The sequence below is a fragment of the Capricornis sumatraensis genome, chromosome 8, assembly GCF_032405125.1.
Source record: "Capricornis sumatraensis isolate serow.1 chromosome 8, serow.2, whole genome shotgun sequence".
In the NCBI taxonomy this organism is placed as follows: domain Eukaryota; kingdom Metazoa; phylum Chordata; class Mammalia; order Artiodactyla; family Bovidae; genus Capricornis; species Capricornis sumatraensis.
Window position 1 is genome coordinate 30,364,329 of NC_091076.1, and position 21,217 is coordinate 30,385,545.

The following is a 21,217-nucleotide window of genomic DNA, read 5'->3' on the forward strand; positions in this document are numbered from 1 at the left end:
TCTATCCTACATGAAATAAATTCATGCTTTGCTTGATTGAAGCATTATTGGTTTCTGTTCTTTGCAAACAAAAATTCAAATTTCATTTGAAACTACTATGTAAAATGGAAATGCATAGTAATTTTAGAATTTTTACATTTCCATATAGCAAAATGAATAGAGATGGGCTAGATTTGTGTATGTTGTATGTATGTTGACTGCATGTTGGATTTGAGCTAGCATGTGTGTGTATACTTAGTCGCTTCAGTCATATCTGACTGTTTGCAACCGTATAGATTATAGCACCCCTCTCCCCACCCCCACGCCCCAACACTGGCTCCTCTGTCCATGGGATTCTCCAAGCAAGAATACTGAAGTAGGTTGCCATACCCTCCTCCAGGAGATCTTCTTGACTCAGGCATCGAACCCAGGTCTCTCATGTCTCCTGCTTTGGCAGGTGGGTCCTTTACCACTAGAACCACCAGGGAAGCCCAAGCTACCATGCAAGCTGCCGTGAAAATGTGATGCTGTATGTATGAGGCAAAATTCAAAACTAGATTAACAGATCTACCTATTATATTTTGTTATTATCAGATTTGAGTTTGAGTTTTATCATATAGATAAAAGAGATATTAAGTGACATTTTAGGCAGTTTTTCAAGAAACTAGGTTCCCAAGAAGGTTGTTGAGGCATTTGTTTTAAGCCACCCCAAATTTGTGCAGTGTCCAATTGGGAGACTTTCCTTTAGTAGGTAGTAAGCACAGTCTGTATTTCATTTAGTGAAGCCAAAATAGATGGATATGTTCTGTGCCCACATCCTGATCCAAGCATGAATATTAGATATAAGCTTGGATGTTGGATTTGGTGTGGGGGAGGCTACCACTCTGAATCCTAAGATACTGACAAAATTATAGTTATGTAAATAGGGTGGACAAAAGGATTTAAGTACCACATTAAGTGAACAGAGAAGCTGGAGCTATAAGCATATAGCTGAAGAACCCAGGATTATATATACTAACTTTAGATAAGTGTGAAGGGAAACAGAGGGGCCATCAACATCACCAGAATTCAGTATATCTCTCTCCATACTCATGTGTTCTTTTTTCTATGTTATATTCAGTCTCAGATGAATTGTGATGTAGTGATGACCCTCAGTATATTTTCCTAAGTAATTCTTGAACATAAAATTTTATATTTGAGTCTCATCAGCAACTTTTATGTTACTTTACCAAATGTGGATCAAGCCTCTGATTGTCTGAGTTTGAATCTCATCCTTTCCCTTGATAGAGTGGGTAAAGTTAGTATCACACAGCCACATAGAATTAGCATGGAAAAATGTTTCTCAGAAGAAAAATCAGGATGTAGTTATTAGAAAAAGGATAGTATAAGCTTGATAGGCAGAGAAAACAGACACCTAAACATTTTATGATTCTTTTAATCTACTTTTTCTTATACTATACTATACTAATAGTATAGTCTTATGTCCCAGCAAATCATACTCATAGTTGGACCCTAGCATTTGGGGCATAATTACATGTTAAGTTGTTATTTTAGGCCTTCTGAAAGCATCATCCAATTTGATAGGGATGAGATCCATCATTTAGAGGGTAGATAAAATGCTACATGTCTGATTACAAAATTGTAAAGAGTATGTTCTTAATGCCTGAATGATTTGTTGTTGTTCGGTTACTCATTCATGTCCACCTCTTTCAGATCCCATGGACAGCAGCATGCTAGGCTCCTCTGTCTTCCACTGTCTACCAGAGATTGCTCAAACTCATGTCCATTGAGTCATTACTGCTGCCCCCTTCTCTTTTTGCCTTCCATCTTTCCCAGCATCAGGGTTTCTTCCAATGAGTCGGCTCTTCACATCAGGTGGCCGAAGTATTGCAGCATCAGCATCAGTCCTTCCAGTGTATATTTAGGATTGATTTCCTTTAGGATTGACTAGTTTGATTTCCTTGCTGTCCAAGGGACTCTTGGGATTCTTCTCCAGCACCACAATTCAAAAGCACCAATTCTTTGGTGCTCAGCATTCTTTATGGTTCAACTCTCACATCTGCACATGACTAATAGAAATAGCAAGTCTTAATTCTTTCAGAGATTAAAGAGGGGTGATCACCAGCACTGAATGAAAAGGTTAAGTCAGTGTTCCCTCTTCAGTGCTCTGCGCCATCTGTGTTTTTGGAAAATATGTCATTTAAGAAAAATCTCAGTACGGGTCTTGCAAGTCTTACTTTCATCCCCCAATTGGCCCCATTACGGGTGATTATAATTGGTTATCCTCAGTTCTGGATTTATTTCAAAATAGTGAAATAGTCTAGTTCTTAAGCTCTGGAAATGATATTTATCTTAGTGGAAACATTATTTGCATGGTTGCCCAGAATTATCAACTGCCAGAGCAGACTGTGGATACACAGCATAATCATTGCTCATTTGGGGGATGGCCACAGGATATCCATGTGGGACAGTCTTCCTTGTGCTAATATAGTTGCATTGTCCAAGTCTATCACACATGTTTGAAAAGAAATATTCACTGCTGTATCACTTTAGAATTGAACATTGAAAGAAATGTTCATAGAAATGAACAAATGAAAGAAAAAAAATCAAAAGAAAGGAAGGAAGAAAAAAAGGAAAAAGAAAAAAGGGGGTAAAATCTTTCAGTGAAGATGAAAATTTTAAATAGTATGGTAAAATTTAAAGTATTAAATTTTAAGTAGAAATATGTTATTAGCTTTATTATCCTTTCTAATAAATTTACTCACATGTGGACATTAACACTTAAGGCCTTAGATGTCCTTCACTCAGCTTTCTCAATTTCATTTGTTTATTTAATATTCCTATTTTTTAGATGTTTTAACTTTTTATTTTGAAGTAATTGTTCCCAGTTTTGTTGAAAACTAATTGACACATATCACTGTATAAGTTCAAGGAGTACATCATGATGGTTTACTTTATGTATATTGTGAAATGATTATCACAGTAGGTTCAGCAAGCATCCATCTTCTCATATAGATATAGTAAAAAGAAAAGAAAGATCAAAGGGAAAACATTTTCCTTGTGATCAGCCCTCTTTGGATTTTCTCTCTTAACATTTTTTGTGTGTGTCATCCATCAGAGTTAGCTGCAGGTATCAGGCTGCACTTTACATTCCTAGTACATACAATATTTACTTATAATTTCAGATTTCTGCCTCTTGACCATCTTTCTCTAATTCCTCCTCCTCCTCCCCTCCACTTCTGGTAACCATGAGTTCGATCTCTTTCTGCAAGTTTGGTTGGTTGGTCTTTAGTTTCTCTATCTGACTTACCTCATTTCAGATTTTGCCCACGTTTTCACAAATGACAAGCATTTCTTCTTTTTAATCACACACACACACACACACACACACCACGACTCCTCTGTCTTTTTAATCACACACACACACACACACACACCACGACTCCTCTGTCTTCTTTTTAATCACATACACACACACACACACCACGACTCCTCTGTCTTCTTTTTAAACACACACACACACCACGACTCCTCTGTCGTCTTTTTAATCACACACACACACAGACGCACACCACGACTCCTCTGTCTGTTCATCCACCAGTGGGCACTTAGGTTGTTTGCAGGTCCAGAATTATAAATAATTCTGCTGTTAACGTGGGGGTACCGATACTTTTCCAAGTTAGTTTTTTCTTTGGTGGAAGTAGAATTGTTGGATCATATGGTAGTTCTGTTTTAATTTTCTGAGGATCCTCTGTACTGTTTTTCATAGTGGCTGTAGCAGTTTACAGTCTCACCAGCAGTGCAAAGGTCCCCTTTTCTTTGCATTTGTGCCAGCATTTGTTATCTTTTGTCTTTTGATGATGGCCATTCCAACAAGCATGAAACAATACTTTATTGTTTCAATCTGCTTTTCCCTAATGACTAGTGATGTTGAGGATAATCTCATATACCTGTTGGCCTTTTGTATATCTTCTTGGAGAAGTGTCTATTTATGTTCTTTGTCCAGTTTTTCAAATTAGGTTATTTGGTTGTTTGCTGTTGCATTGTATGAGTTCTTTACATATTTTGAATATTAACTCCTTATCAGATATATTATTAGCACCTTTTTTTTGCCATTTCATAGGTTTTATTTTTACTTTTTGATGGTTTCTTTTGCTGTACAGAAGTTATTTTGATGCAGTCCCACTTGTTGCTTGTGCTAAAGCAGGTTAAAAATCTAAAATCTGCTAAAGCAGATCTGAAAAGACATTATAAACATTGAGTAGCAAATTAATATAGAATGTTCTCATGTACCTTTCCCCCAAACCTCTAATATAACAACCTACAGTGATACTATAATTATTGAACCAGAAAATTAACATTGAATTTTACCAGTGTTTCCACTAAAGACCTCTAGCCTTAGAATGATGAAAATCTAAGTGAACAACAAATCTCTAGAGATACTGAAGATATATACCTTATATTTAAAAACTGAGAGAAATCAAAAAAGAAAAATACACAATTTAATAAAAAAAATTTAAGATCCCCTGTGTCAAAAATATCATAAATAGACATGTACAGTAGGAAAACAAGGGTAATTTTTAACCTACAAACTGAGCAATACTGTGGAGTTAAAATATAAGTATGTGTCTCTTTACTGTAGTTTATGAGCTTTTAGATACAGGAATACTATACATTGAAGACTTTAAAAACCTTAATCTTGTGTTTTGCTGTATGATGAGTACAGATATTTGCAAAAAAAAAATCCATTACTAAATGAATCAAGATAATTCCTCATTTGTATAAAAAAAATTCATGGTATTTAAATTCTAAATACGTTTCTTAGAGTTTCAACTTGTACCTGAAGAGGAAAAGTTAGACAAAGGATTCTTTCCAACTGAGGGAGCTATAACCACTCTCTGCATGACAGGAAAATAAAATAGGAAATGATGTTCATAATCAGGTGGGAATTGTGTGTGAAGAAGTCTTAAATTTGATGTATTCGTTCATTGAGTTATTCATTCACACTGCATACATTTAGTTCAATTTGCTTATGATGCTCATCAAATTGACTCTCTTTAGAGTAGTTATGTATGAGATATCCTTGCCATTACATTGTTTGCTACTGTAGAGACAGTATAAGGTCTAAATCCTGTAAGTTTTTACCGAGTTTCTGCTCTCTTTTATCCTTCCTGTCTAAAAGAAGAGTAGATACTCAGTTATGGGACAAAGAAAAGCAGCCTGAGTGTCACGAGGGAGATGTAATTGACACACTGTAAGGGTTTAGATTCAGATGGCTAACACTGTGCCTCCATTTCTAAAGTAACAAGCATTGTCTATGAATCTAGGTCAAGTCCAGCAGATAGAGTACTCTTATGAGCCCTGGAAGAAGAAATGGCTTCTGAGCATCAAAATGCCCTTTGAGTGCAATGCACAGGTGTCAGAAACATGAAGACTCCAAAACCATAGTGTTTAAAGGAAATTCAGGTCCTAGTGCATCCGTGACTGTATTAAACTAGATTCCAAGGTGACACGCATCCAGATGATGGTAGAAATAAATGCTTGCTGTTTAGAGAGTGCTTTCAGAAACTAGTAGCAGTTACAAATTTGAAACTAAAATTGTTTTAGAAAACAGCATACATAAATACAATAAACAGATTTAAATGTAAGACCAAAGAAAGTTGATATTTTCTAATAATGGTGTTAATGCCAATACATCAAATCCATCAATTTTTGTTGAATAAAAAAACAATCTTTTATAGTACAGATTCTACTCAATTTACGCAAATCGGCTACATCTCATATCATGAAAGACTTATCTGTGAACAAAACAGAAGCGCTGCTGACATAATTTAAATAAATTGTTAATATTTTGTAACTTCTTAGCAATAAAACTATGTTTCTTTCCTTAGAATAAAAGCTTGAAACACAAACTGTTGTTTGGAAACAAGCTATGTGGCCTGCATGCAGAAGAGGTGAGTATGTTTTCCTTTCTTAAAGCTTCAAGTGAATAGATACGGTATTAGTGCCAGATATATTTTTTTTAACCCAGACATCTGGTGACTCTGTTCCCTTAAAACATAACTGCAAACATTGGAATAAGAAAATAAAAACACATTTTAAACTTTTAGGTATTTTGGATGTTTTAACATTTCATCACCAAATAGAAAAAATGTTAAGCCACTTAAGTGTTCCTTTCCTAAATGATATTCTGGATTCCTTCCCTGGATTATTAAGAGTTCCTTACTAGCAAACACCTGGAAGTCCATGAAGTTTTCACTTTTGGTACCCTCTGTGTGGTGATAAATAATCCTCATGCCAGTGCATGAGAGGCGGGTTCAATCCCTGGATCTAAAAGATCCCCTGGAGAAGGGAATGACAACCCACTCCATTGTTCTTGCCTGGGGAATGCCATGGACAGAGAGGAACTTGGCAGCCTACAGTCCACGGGGTCACAAAGAGTTGGACATGAGTTAGGACTAAACAACAACATCAACAATGTGATGTCTATACCTGTTGGAGACTAGAGTGGCAAAATGAGGATTCTAGGACTGAACAGAAAATGAAAGAAACAAATAAATTAACTGGTTCTATTTGATGGACAAAAAGATTGTCTCATACAATATTGCCCCCTAAGTGGGGGAAAACGTCATTCTGTTTAATCCAGGTTTAATTAAAATCTATTTTTTTCTTTTCCTGATCTTCCAAATGAATCTGCAATGTTGTAGAAATATATAGCTCACAGTCAGTAATCCTTAGTGACAGTAAAGAGAGAGTAGAAATAGTGCCATAGTAAGTGATACTTCAAGGAGAGGAGGTTGCACTTAAGTGGAGCCTCAAGGGAGCATACAAAAAGACTAGTTGTGCAAAAAAAAAAATAATAATAATAATAATAATGGAAAAGCCTGTGAATGATAAGGCCCAGGCATGTTAGTCTTCAGTGAAAACCAGATACTTGTGAATGGAAGGGGGGAGGAGACAGGTTTAGGTAGAACAAAAACAGTCTAACACAAGTTTATCCCTTTCCCCATAGCAGATTAGAAGCAAGGCGCAGAGATGGTGAACAGCTTCTACCATCTCCTAAATATGGAGCTACCTCTTATTCCAAAAGCTGTGCCCTGATATTATCACCTTCTAGCAGAAGGAACAGGAAATATTACCTTGTGACTCACAAGCACTGCTCTTTAGGAGTCTATCTAGAAAGTAGTGGCACGTATGTCCTTGTATCCTATTTGCCAGAACTAGGTCACAAGCCTAGCTAACTTGTAGGAACCTGGAAAAGGCCATTAGGTTGGTGTTCATGTGCTCATGCAGAATTTGGAGTTTTTTAATTAAAGGTGAGAATACTCCTTGGTGGACATGTGTAAGTCACTATTGAGAGTCTAGCATGCAATATGATTATCCACTTATAATGTCTTTATAATAATATTATATATGAAATGAATAGAGCTGTTAAATACATTGAAATTGAAAGGTTGATGCCCCATAAATGAAAAAAATCAGACTGAATGGCATATAGATATAAGACTGTGTATTTTATTTTCTCCATTGTATTTTTCTATTTGGGTATCAATAGACGCTCATATCGTTTATATTTGCTAAGTTTCTAGGCATATGGCATATCTAGTGTGCAGTTTCTGAATATTACCCTTAAGAGGGTAAGCAAGTGGAGCTGTTTTGAATAAGGACCATCTGAATTGAAGCTATATTCTGTGATAATTTACATGTTCCCAGAGTTCACACAACACCCATGTACATGAAAAAGAGGTGGCCCTAGGAGAAGGGGTATGTGGTGTTTAGAAACAAACAGAGGAATGAAAAAACAACAATGATGACCTGGGTCTACCTATAGTTTTTAGCCCCTTAGTTCAAGAAAGACTCATATTTTCTTCATCTTAGCTTCTTAGAGGACATATTATTTCTGCATTCTTATTTATGAATTCCTAGAGGTTTCATTTTCTTAATTCAACAGATTAATGCAGTTGGCTCCTGAAAGGAATGTCTGTGAAAAATTGTTTCTAATATCTGAACCTTTCAAGGGTGTGTCATTTACAACATTTTCAAGATTCTACTCTAACTAATGATGCTCCCACCATTAGATGATGAGTTAGTAATTATAACACCATCATAACACAGTCCCCCATTTTGCCAACTAAAATACTTTGCATGGTTGGAAACATTCTGAATATAAAAGTAAACTGAATAACAGTTGCAGTTTGATAACTGAAAGACTTATAAGCATTCAGTGACTGCTTAGAAAAGTACAATATTTCAAATATATAAGTGGGATTTACTTATTAAAAATGATTTCCATATCAGCACTGTTTACTAGGATATAGTAATTCCATGAGGATCATGTAATTTACTAGGTACTATGGCCAGCTACTTTTATTTTTTGGTTTTTAAATAGGCTTTATTTTTTAGAGACATTACAGGCAGAATTGAGCAGAAAGTTCAGAGTTCGCATATACTCCTGCCCCCACACATAACCTTCACCATTATCAACATCCTCCACCAGAATGGTAAATCTTTTATAATCAATGAAACTACACTGATTCATGATTATCATCCATAGTCCCTAGTTTAGTTTAGGGTTCGTTCCTGGTGGTGTACATTCTATAGATTTTGACAAATATATGACATATATCCACCCTTATAGTATCATATAGAGTAGTTTCACTGACTTAATCTGTGGTTTAAGAAGCCCTTCAGGTAATTATTGTGTACATTAAAATTTGACAACCATTTCAGTGCAGAATTTTGAAAGCTAAGTAGAAAAAAATAGTCAAAAAATCAAGACTGTATTAAATCCTTCATCTAAACTGAATGTGTACTTGATTTATCCTATTCTCTTATTTTATTGAGGTATAATTGATTTTTATTAGTTTCAGGTGTATAACAGGCATTCAGTGTTTTATATTTTATTTAATAATGGCTATATTTGCTTGTGCTATACAATATATCCTTGATAATTAATTTATTTTATACATGATAGCATGTATATCTTAATCCTATAACCTGCCTTGCCCCTCCCCATCACCCCTTCCCTGTTGGTAACCACTAGTCTGTCCTCTATACCTGTGAGTCTGTTTTTTCTTTTTTAGATTTATTTGTTTTAGGTTTTTTTGGTTTCACATATAAGAGGTAACATAGACTATTTGTCTTCCTCTGTCTGACTTTCATTGTATATATTTATACCAACATCCTTTTCATCCATTCATCTTTGATGGACACTTAGGTTGCTTCCATATCTTGGCTATTGAAGCAATGCTTCTATAAACATTTAGGAAGATGTATCGTTTTGAATTAGTGTTCTTAGTCATATGAGTAACTCCCATACTGTTTTCTGTAGTGGTCGCACCGACTTAAAGCACCAGCAACATCTACTTGGGTTCTTTCTTCTCCACATCCTTAACAACATTTGTTATTTGTAGACTTTTTGATGATAGCCATTCTGACAGATGTGAGGTGATATCTGTTTATGGTTTTGATTTGCATGTTCTTGATAATTAGCAATGTTAAGCATCGTTTCATGTCTTATAATTTCATGGATTGTTTCTTTTGCTGTGCAAAACTTAAGTTTAATTAGGTCCCATTTGTTTATTTTTGCTTTTGTTTCTTTTCTTTTGGAAGTTAGGGGCTTCCTTCATAGCTCAGTGATAGAGAACCTGCCTGCAATACAATGAGTTCAGTCCCTGAGTCGGGAAGATCCCCTGGAGAAGGAAATGGCAACCCACTCCAGTATTCTTGCCTGGAGAATCCCAAGGACAGAGGAGCCTGGCAGGCTGCCGTCTGTGGGGTGGCACAGAGTCGGACATGACTGAAGTGACTTAGCAGCAGCAGCAGCCAGTATTCTTGCCTGGGAAATCCCTTGGACAGAGGAGCCCGGTGGGCTGTAGTCCATGGGGTCATAAAAAAGTCAGACAAGACTTAGTGACTAAACAAAAAAAACAACTAAACCTCCCACTTGATATTTTATAATCTCTACCATCAACCCCTCCCCCCAGCCCATGTCAACTAGTAACCTGATTTACATCCCTAGGCTTTTGTCTTTTCTAGGATATCATATATATGGTGTTATACAAAATAAAGCTTTTTTTGTGACTACATAGTATAATACATTAGAAATCCACCCATATTGTTATATATTTCAGACTTTATTTAAAACATGGCTCACTCTTTTTTAGTATTCCATTTCATGGATCTATGATAATTTGTTTACTATTCACCACTTAAGGGACATGTGGGTTATTTCCAGCTTTTGACTCTTATGGATAAAGATACTATAAGCATTTATATATATATTATCATTTCTCTTGCATGAATACCTACAAAGAATTTCTATTTTATCAGAAACTATCAACCAGTTTCCCAAAATGACTATAGCATTTTGCATTCCCACTAACCTATTTTTCAAATATCACTTCATGTAACTGTGATAATCTATTTGCATATATTCTTTTTAATCCTGCTGAAGAATCAGAACCTATAATCTTAGATGCAGAAAGACAAATAATTGAGGTCCTAATGTTAGAATGTTTGAAATTGGGTCTGCTCTGGAAAAACAGGAATGCTTAATCAGCCATCTGTAGCTCACCAGAATGTCTTCCAAACAGTAGACAAACATATCTGCTGGGAGATATGTCTTTCTTACAAACACTTTTTTGTTTGTAATAGTCCTCATAGAAAGCATTATTCTAATAAACACTGTTTATTATCTTAACAAACACTGTTCACCTTAACTTCTTAGCATTCTAGCAACTTCCCTCACCTCCTGAAACATTTGCCTGCTACCTCCCCTTTATATTCAATATATAACCTAAATATAAACTTGACTGTCAACTGAAACTCATGTTTATTTAATCTTTAATGATTTATAAAATAAAAATAAGCAGTAAAACTGAGCAATACATATCTGCAGGTATATGTATAGATATGCCTCAGCTCAGTTCAGTCTCTCAGTCGTGTCTGACTCTTTGTGACCCCATGGATTGCAGCATGCCAGGCTTCCCTATCCATCACCAACTCCCAGAGCTTGCTTAAACTCATGTCCCTTGAGTCAGTATAACATCCAACCATCTCATCCTCTGTCATCCCCTTTTCTTCCTGCCTTAAATCTTTCCCAGCATCTGGGTTTTTTCCAGTGAGTCAGTGCTTCCCATCAGGTGGCCAGAGTATTGGAGCTTCAGCCTCATTATCAGTCCTTCCAATGAATATTCAGGACTGATTACTTTTAGGACTGACTGGCTTGATCTCCTTGCAGTCCAGGGGAATCTCAAGAGTCTTCTCGAACACCACAGTTGAAAAACATCAATTCTTCAGCGCTCAGCTTTCTTTATAGTCCAACTCTTACATCCATACATGACTACTGGAAAAACATTAGTTTTGACTAGAGGCACCTTAATTGGCAAAGTAATGTCTCTGCTTTTTAACATGCTGTCTAGTTTGGTTATAGCTTTTCCTCCAAGGAGCAAGTGTCTTTTAATTTCATGGCTGCAGTCACCATCTGCAGTGATTTTGGAGCCCCCAAAATGAAGTCTTTCACTGTTTTCCATTGTTTCCCCATCTATTTGCCATGAAATGATGGGGCCAGATGCCATGATCTTAGTTTTCTGAATGTTGAGTTTAAAGCCAACTTTTTCACTCTGCTCTTTCACTTTCATCAAGAGGCTCTTTACTTCTTCTTCACTTTCTGCCATAAGGGTGGTGTCATCTGCATATCTGAGGTTATTAATATTTCTCCCGGCAATCTTGATTCCAGCTTGTGCTTCATCCAGCCTGGCATTTTGCATGATGTACTCTGCATATAAGTTAAATAAGCAGAGTGACAATATATAGCCTTGACATACTCCTTCCCAATTGGAACCAGTTCACTGTTTCATGTCCAGTTCCAACTATTACTTCTTGACCTTCACACAGATTTCTCAGGAGGTCAGGTGGTCTGGTATTCCCATCTCTTGAAGACTTTTCCACAGTTTGTTGTGATCCACACAGTCAAAGGCTTTGGTGTAGTCAATAGAGCAGAAGTAGATATTTTTCTGGAATTTTCTTGCTTTCTTGATGATCCAACGGATGTTGGCAGTTTGATCTCTGGTTCCTCTGCCTTTTCCAAATCCAGCTTAAACATCTGGAATTTTATGGATTATCTTATGTTGAAGCCTGGCTTGGAGAATTTTGAGCATTGCTTTGATAGTGTGTGAGATGAGTGCAATTGTGTGGTAGTTTGAACAATCTTTCGCATTGCTTTTCTTTGTGATTGGAATGAAAACTGATGTTTTCCAGTCCTGTGGCCACTGCTGAGTTTTCCAAATTTGCAGGTATTATTGAGTGTAGCACTTTTACAGTATCATCTTTTAGAATTTGAAATAGCTCAACTGAAATTCCATCACCTTCACTAGCTTTTTTCATAGTGATGCTTCCTAAGGTTCATTTGACTTCACATTCCAGGATGTCTGGCACTATGTGGGTGATCACACCATCATGGTTACCTGGGTTATGAAGACCTTTTTTGTATAGTTCTGTGTATTCTTACCGCCTCTTCTTAATATCTTCTGCTTCTGTTAGGTCCCTACCATTTCTTTCGCTTATTTTTCCCATCTTTGCATGAAGTGTTCCCTTGGTATCTCTAGTTTTCATGAAGAGATCTCTAGTCTTTCCCCTCCTGTTGTTTTCCTCTATTTCTTTGCACTGATCCCTGAGGAAGGCTTTCTTATCTGTCCTTGCTATTCTTTGGAACTCTGCATTCAAATAGGTATATCTTTCCTTTTCTCCTTTGCCTTTAGCTTCTCTTCTTTTCTCAACTATTTGTAAGGCCTCCTCAGACAACCATTTTGCCTTTTTGCATTTCTTTTTCTTGGGGATGGTCTTGATCTCTGCCTCCTGTACAATGTCTTGCACCTCCATCCATAGTTCTTCAGGTACTCTGTCTATCAGATCTAAACCCTTGAATCTATTTCTCAGTTTCACTGTATAATCGTAAGAGATTTTATTTAGGTCATACCTGAATGGTCTAGTGGTTTTCCCTGCTTTCTTCAATTTAAGTCTGAATTTGGCAATAGGGAGTTTATGATCTGAACCACAGTCAGCTCCTGGTCTTGTTTTTGCTGACTGTATAGTGCTTCCATCTTTGACTGCAAAGAATATAATCAATCTGATTTCAGTACTGACCATCTGGTGATGTCCATGCGTAGAGTCTTCTCTTGTGTTTTTGGAAGGAGGTGTTTGCTATGAGCAATGCGTTTTCTTGGCAAAACTGTTTGCCTTTGCCCTGCTTCATTTTGTACTTAAGGCTAAATTTGCCTGTTACTCCAGGTATCTCTTGACTTCCTGCTTTTACATTCCAGTCCCCTATAATGAAAAGGAGATCTTTTTTGTGTATTAGTTCTAGAAGGACTTGTAAGTCCTTATACTACTGTTCAACTTCAGCTTCTTCAGCGTTACTGATTGGGGCATAGACTTGTCTTACTGTATTATTGAATGGTTTACCTTGGAAACCAACAGAGATGTCTGTCATTTTTGAGATTGCATCCAAGAACTGAATTTTGGACTCTCTTGTTGACTATGAAAGTTACTCCATTTCTTATAAGGGATTCTTGCCCACAGTAATAGATATAATGGTTACCTGATTTAAATTCTCCTGTTCCTATCCATTTTAGTTCACTGATTCTGAAAATGTTGATGTTCACTCTTGCCATCTCCTGTTTGACCAATTCCAATTTACCTTGGTTCATGGACCTAACATTCCAGGTTTCTATGTAATATTCTTAGAGCATCAGACTTTTTACTTCCACCACCAGTCACATCAACATCTCGGTGTTGTTTTTTCTTTGGGTCCGTCTCTTCATTCTTTCTGGAGTTATTTCTCCACTGATCTCCAGTAGCATATTGGGAGTTAATCTTTCAGTGGGTATGCTTAGGTGATTCATTCTGTGTGTGTGAATTTTGCAGGGGAGGGTTGAAGAGAGGAACAATAAGCCACTTTCTTTAAATATTACCTTTTAAACAGTACAGTTTTTGAACAGGTTTCGGTTTTTTCTTCCTGCCTAGAATAGCTGGATGTCTGACTCCCAAAGCAGAAATTAAGCTTTTCTCTTTCACTTCTAGACTAGTTGAACTCTTTCTTTTGTTTGGCTGCAAAGTTCATTCTTGTGCAGTTAAAGGAATTTTAATCTTGACATTTGAAAATGTAAATGAAATTTAGTCTCTAATTCATGTTTTTGTTCTTACAGTCAAAAAAAGTTCAATCCCAGCTGAAGGAACTTCGTTATGGGAAGAAGGACTTATTATTTAAGGTAAGCATCTTTCTCCCTACTTCCTCCAACTGGCTGGTTCAATACCTAGACTTATCTATAATACTATTTAGCTTAAATTTAATTTCCAGGTTTTCACAGGAATTAGAGTTATATTTGACTGAATTGAAGGTGCTTTCATTTTATTGCCTACTTAATTAATGGAGATAAATATAGATATGCTTCCTGGGTATATTCTTAATCAAAGGCAGACTTCATTTCAAGGTGTTTAAAGTCTCTTTGTAAACTTCAATTACTTTAATTCAACATTGAGGAATACTGCCTTTCAGAATGCTTACATTACAGTGAGCATATTTTGAACAATTTTCGAGAGATCAGGTTCACTGGTGACCTATATTCTTGACTTTCGGAGATCCCTGCATTAGTCTTTTTATTATAATCTTCATATTTAATCATGGTTGATTGATTTTAATTATTTATACTTTCCAAGACTGTAGGTAGACATCTATCACACACTATGATTATGGTTAACTGACTAATGCCTCCCAAATATATCTACTTGCTAATCCCTAGAACCCATGAATGTGATATTTTATGGCAAAAGGGACTTTGCAGATGTCATTAAGTTAAGGATCTTGAGGTGGGAAGATTATCCTAAGTTATCTAGATGTATCCTGAGTATATTGCACAACTTTTTAATAAGAGTAATACAGGATGGCTTAAGTGAAAAAAAAGATTATGTAACCTTTGGAAAAGTTGGAGAAGAAAAGACAATGCAAAGGATTTTCCCACATAGCCTCTGGGATAAACAGCCCTTTCAACACATTGATGTTGCTCCGTAAAATTCATTTCAGACTTCCAACTTTGCAAATTCTTAAGAGAATTAGTTGTGTTGTTTAAGTCACTGAGATCAAAGTAGTTTGTTATAGCAGCAAGAAGAAACTAATACAGATACTTCCTTTTATCTCCCTTGAGCAGAGAAGCTGAGCCTTTAATTGTGCTTGTGGTACACCTGCATTCCCAAATGCAGTAGAATAATAGAATATTAAGCTTTTAGTACTAGGAATAATACTTTGTTTAATAAGTAAATGTAAATTAATTTATGTGTAATATCTGTTTTTCAAAAATGTTTCCACTACAGTGATCATTTCCATCTATCTTCAGGTTTAACTTGAGATAATTCTTCATGTTATTTAATGTTTGGAAAATTCTTTAGTTTTTCTGTTGAAAACAGTAAAAAATAACTTCTCACTTTTCTCTGACACATTTTCTTTTGGATTAGAGTCATGCAAAGGTGTTCCTATCATGAGAACCAATATTTATTAAATTCTTATTATATGCAAGTCATGAATCTGGGAATATTTTACCATTTTGTCATTCATAAACATGCTTCCTGTCATTCCTTTAACCTCTTTTATAACAAAATGTTCTTTAGCACACCAAGGAAAATGTGAATTAATTCCCATTAATGCTCTCTGACTCTCAGCCCTCTGCTCATTTTATATGATAGATAAAAGTAGAAAATCCAAGGTATTAATGTTTTCTTATGTACCTTCAATCTTTCTTTTTTTAAATTTAAATTTATTTTAATTGGAGGCTAATTACTTTATAATATTGTATTGGTTTTGCCATACATCAACATGAATCTGCCACGGGTGTACACGTGTTCCCCATCTTGAACCGCCCTCCCTCCTCCTTGCCCGTACCATCCCTCTGGCTCATCCCAGTGCATCAGCCGCAAGCATCCTGTATCCTGCATTGAACCTGGACTGGCGATTCATTTCTTATATGATATTATACATGTTTCAATGCCATTCTCCCAAATCATCCCACCCTCACCCTCTCCCACAGAGTCCAAAAGACTGTTCTATACATCTGTGTCTCTTTTGCTGTCTCGCATACAGGGTTATTGTTACCGTCTTTCTAAATTCCATATGTATGTGTTAATATACTGTATTGGTGTTTTTCTTTCTGGCTTACTTCACTCTGTATAATAGGCTCCAGTTTCATCTACCTCATTAGAACTGATTCAAATGAATTCTTTTTAATGGCTGAGTAATACTCCATTGTGTATATGTACCACTGCTTTCTTATCCATTCATCTGCTGATGGACATCTAGGTTGCTTCCATGTCCTGGCTATTATAAAGAGTGCTGTGATGAGCATTGGGGTACACGTGTCTCTTTCAATTCTGGTTTCCTCAGTGTGTATGCCCAGCGGTGGGATTGCTAGGTCATAAGGCAGTTCTATTTCCAGTTTTTTAAGGAATCTCCACACTGTTCTCCATAGTGGCTGTACTAGTTTGCATTCCCACCAACAGTGTAAGAAGGTTCCCTTTTCTCCACACCCTCTCCAGAATTTATTGCTTGTATACTTTTGGATCACAGCCATTCTGACTGGCGTGAAATGGTACCTCACTGTGGTTTTGATTTGCATTTCTCTGATAATGAGTGATGTTGAGCATCTTTTAATGTGTTTGTTAGCCATCTGTATGTCTTCTTTGGAGAAATGTCTGTTTAGTTCTTTGGCCCATTTTTTGATTGGGTCGTTTATTTTTCTGGAATTGAGCTGCAGAAGTTGCTTGTATATTTTTGAGATTAGTTGTTTGTCAGTTGCTTCATTTGCTATTATTTTCTCCCATTCAGAAGGCTGTCTTTTCACCTTGCTTATAGTTTCCTTTGTTGTGCAGAAGCTTTTAATTTTAATTAGGTCCCATTTGTTTATTTTTGCTTTTATTTCCAGTATTCTGGGAGGTGGGTCATAGAGGATCCTGCTGTGATTTATGTCGGAGAGTGTTTTGCCTATGTTCTGAGACTTGTGCTCAGGGTATCTTGACTGTTACATTCAGCTCGGCTTTAGCTTCTGGCAGTCATCAACAACAAATAATTGAAATTGGAAAAAAAAAAAACTAACTGTGTGTGTGTTCACATTTGCAAAGAAATGTCTAGTTCTTTGATTTGCTCAACATAATAAGATTAGGAATATAATAAAAGAATTCCAGGCTCCCTAGAGCTGATAAGTTTGGAGTATTAGGCTGGGAGATTTATGTAAAGATAGAAGATCATATGAGGCTTTTAAAATTTGTTGAATATCCATTCTCAAATTGAAGAGTTATAATAGAAAAGTTTGGAGAAAAGGATAAGGAGATCCAATAACTTTCCATGATTTACTTCTTTGTTGTATGACAGCTCTTTGGGCTTCCCCGGTGACTCAGACTGTAAAGAATCTGACTACGATGCAGGAGACCCAGGCTCAATCCGTGGGTCAGAGAGACTCCCTGGAGAAGGGAATGGCTACCCACTCCAGTATTCTTGCCTGGAGAATTCCATGGACAGAGGAGCCTGGCAGTTTACAGTCCATAGGGTTGCAAAGAGTTAGGCATGACTGAGTGACTAACAATTTCACTTTTTTCAAATATAGATTGGTAATTTCAGAAATTACCCAAATCAGGATTGGTTGAAAATGTGAGACATGATTTATAAACCTTATTATTTTATGTCAATTTGAGAAGAACACTTATATATGAAATCAGGTGAATTGTGTATGAATAGACCATGAAGTTGCATAAATTAGAATGTCATCCCCTATTCTCTTCCCAAACAATTTAATCTCTAGATTTTTTTCACATCCAATAGCAGGAGGTCTAGAAGCATGGCAATTTTTTAGCTAAATTAACTTATTTAGTAGCTAAACTATGTCAGCAAGGACCCAGAGTTGTTTGTCCGTATTTCAGACATTTTCATATCATGATAACTGACTTGTTCTAAACTTTAATTCCTCATTGTACAATGATAGTGTCTAAAGATCTATGTGACTGTACAGAGTCAAAGAAAGGGTGTGGGGGAAACGTTTGTCCTTAAGTGTCATAGTTTTTATAAAGGAAGTACATTTTTAAGAAATCTCCCCAAACTTGGGTGTGCATCTGTGTATAAAAGTGAGACTTCAGTGTTTTCAACTTCTACTGTGAAAAAATTGCTTCTTTTAGAAGTAAAGAAACCTAATTGTTAATGGAGAACCACCCAGACAATTTCTGCTGTAATGTACTCATTTACTCATCTTGAGACAGCTTACATTTATATCATCTCATTTGCTTACTTTTATATCAACAGTGTACATTTTAGATATTGTATAAACATGTTAATTGAATGAATGAAAATATACATACATATGTACATGCACATGAATATATAGGCCAGGGCAGTAGATAGTAGGAACATTATAATTTTGTGATCAGAATCTATCTATGTACTTATTCAAATGAGTCCACAAAATATTTTTGGTAATAACTTGCTGAATCTTGAGATAAGTAGTAGAATATTTTATTTCCCTGAAAGTAGTTTCCTGAGCATCTATTCAATTTTGAATAGATTTGATGGTTTTTAGTGAAGATAGTATTTGAAGGAGCAGTGCTTACTACTAAAGCACATGAATTTTATCTTAAAAATAATGGAATATGCTGACAGTTGCAAGGCAGGTTGATAAATTCAGTGTCCTTATTAATGTTTGAGGGCTGGCTTCTGATTGAGGAAGGCAGCCAGTAGCAGTAAACATTCTATACTAAGGAAAGAAGTGACGATTATTTGTCCAGGACTTGAGTACTTTTTATCCTCCTTAATTCAATTTGGAGTTGATATTCTCTGGAATACCCACACTCCACTGTGCTATTCTGTTTTACTTTTACATATACCTATTTTTAAAATTTTGATAGTATTATTTTCTTGTTATAGAAAAATTTCGAAACATGTCTAAATGTATAAGGCCAAACAAACAAAAACCCAAAACACTTAAAACCCATTACTTGGAACATACTCAATATTTTGAAATTTTTATTTAAGTAAATATTATTTTAAGAAAGAATTTTTTTTTAAGTAGCCCAAACCAAAGGTGCTGTGTCATTTTTTTTAATATTCAATTTCTATATGTACTATAGGGTTTATAAAATATTTAACAATTATTTTCTTTTTCACTTTTTCTAACTTAGTATTCGTATACTATATTCTTTTTGTATCGCTATTTAGTTCCTTTTGTATTAGGCATATCTGCTTTGTGATTAATGTATGTACATGTTAATAATCATAATATATAGATTATATATATTCTGCTTTTTTACATAATTTATAAAGGTATCTTTTCTTTACAAAATAGAAACAGACTTACAGAACACACTTGAGGTTACCGGGTAGAAGAGGAGGGAGGGAAGAGATAGGGAGTTTGGAATTGACATACACACGCTGCTATATTTCAAATGGATAACCAACAGGGACCTTCTGTTGATTATTAGCACAGGGAAATCTGCTCAATATTAGTTAACAACCTAAATGGGAAAAGAATTTGAAAAACAATAGATTCATGTATATGTATAACTGAATCACTTTGATGTATACCTGAAACTAACACAACATTGTTAATCAACTATACTACAACATAAAATGAAAAGTTTTAAAACTGTGTATTATGGCAAAAAATGTGTATTACAATTTTAATTTATGCTTTGATGGAAAATGTTTTATTTTTAACTTAAGGTATAGTTTTTATTGAACACATATCCAACTATAAAGTAATTCACTAAAGTTATTGAAAAAATTTAATGTATTGATACCTGACACACATTATTTTTAGATTTGGATTTTTAACTTGGAGGATAGCTGACAAAAATAATCATGTATATTTAAAGGATATAGTATGATGATTTGATATACATATACAGTGTGGGGTGATTACCAAGATTAAAATAACTAACATCCTTCACCTCATATAGTAAACAGTTTTTCTGGGTGTTTAAGAGAGTGATTTAGATCTACTCTCAGCAGTTCTGAATGATGCAATACCCTGTTGTTAACCATAGTTCCCTATCCCATCAGGGTATTAGGAAAAAAAAATGTGTTTAAGGCTTTTATAGACATATCCAGAGACCTGGGCATTCTCATTAAGGAAACTAGAATAAATGAAAGAGGCTTCTGGAAGTAAGACAGTAAAGAATCTGCCTGCAATGCAAGATCCGTGGGTCGGGAGGATGTCCTGGAGAAGGGAATGACTGCCCACTCCAGTATTCTTGCCTGGAGAATCCCATGGACAGAGGATCCTCGTGGGCTACAGTCCGTGGGTGCACAAAGAGTTGAACACAACTGAAGGACTTAACACTTAAGTAAATATGTTGGTCTGCTGAGGCTGACATAAAAAGTACCATGGACCCGGTGGCTTAAGAACAGAAATTTATTTTCTCACAGTCTAAAGGCTGGAAAATCTGGGATAAACCTGTTTCCTCACATGGAGGAGAGCTAACGAGCTCTCTGGTGTCTCTCCTTACAAGGACACTAATCCTACAATATCAGGGTCCCACCCATATGACCTCATTTAACCTTAATGACCTCCTTATAGGTCCAATCTTCAAGTATAGTCACATTGAGGGGTAGGCTTTCAACACATGAGTTTAGGGGAGACAGTTCAGTTCATTGCAGTAATTAAGTAATACATACAATAAAGCAGTAAAAAACCTTGAGAAATTATAAAAGAAAATTACTATTTTAATTTGCCATAAAAATGATTTCTGGGCAATTTAAACATTTACTTTGAAATGTAATCCATTTAATTTCATTTATCAATACTTACTTTTTGTTGTTGTCATTTTGGTCATTTCAAAACAATTTACATTAATGTTTCCTCAGTTCAGTTCAGTCACTCAGTCGTGTCCGACTCTTTGTGACCCCATGAACCGCAGCACGCCAGGCCTCCCTGTCCATCACCAGCTCCCAGAGTTCACCCAAACCCATGTCCATTGAGTTGGTGATGCCATCCATTCATGCCTCAAAATAAGTCTATGATCACTCAGGGTATGTGATACTGTCACCTTATCATGTATCAGAAAAACAAGACCAAGAGAAGGTAAAAGACTTGTCTGAAATAATAGAACTAGTAAGTGGCAGAGTGTTATTCTAATCTAAGTCCTGTGACTCCACTATGTCACACTTTTCACAGTTACATTTCTACTTTGATTCTTAGGGGGATTTATA

General features: G+C 35.8%; 1 protein-coding gene across 1 annotated transcript in view; it reads left to right on the forward strand.

The window, feature by feature from the left end:
* The window catches only part of LUZP2 (leucine zipper protein 2), a 299,588-nt gene that overhangs the window by 163,756 nt on the left and 114,615 nt on the right, over nt 1-21,217 (forward strand). Inside the window, exons 5-6 of the mRNA XM_068978588.1 lie at nt 5,871-5,933; nt 14,187-14,249. Of these exons, the coding sequence (XP_068834689.1) occupies nt 5,871-5,933; nt 14,187-14,249 (126 nt within the window). The remainder of the gene's footprint in view (nt 1-5,870; nt 5,934-14,186; nt 14,250-21,217) is intronic.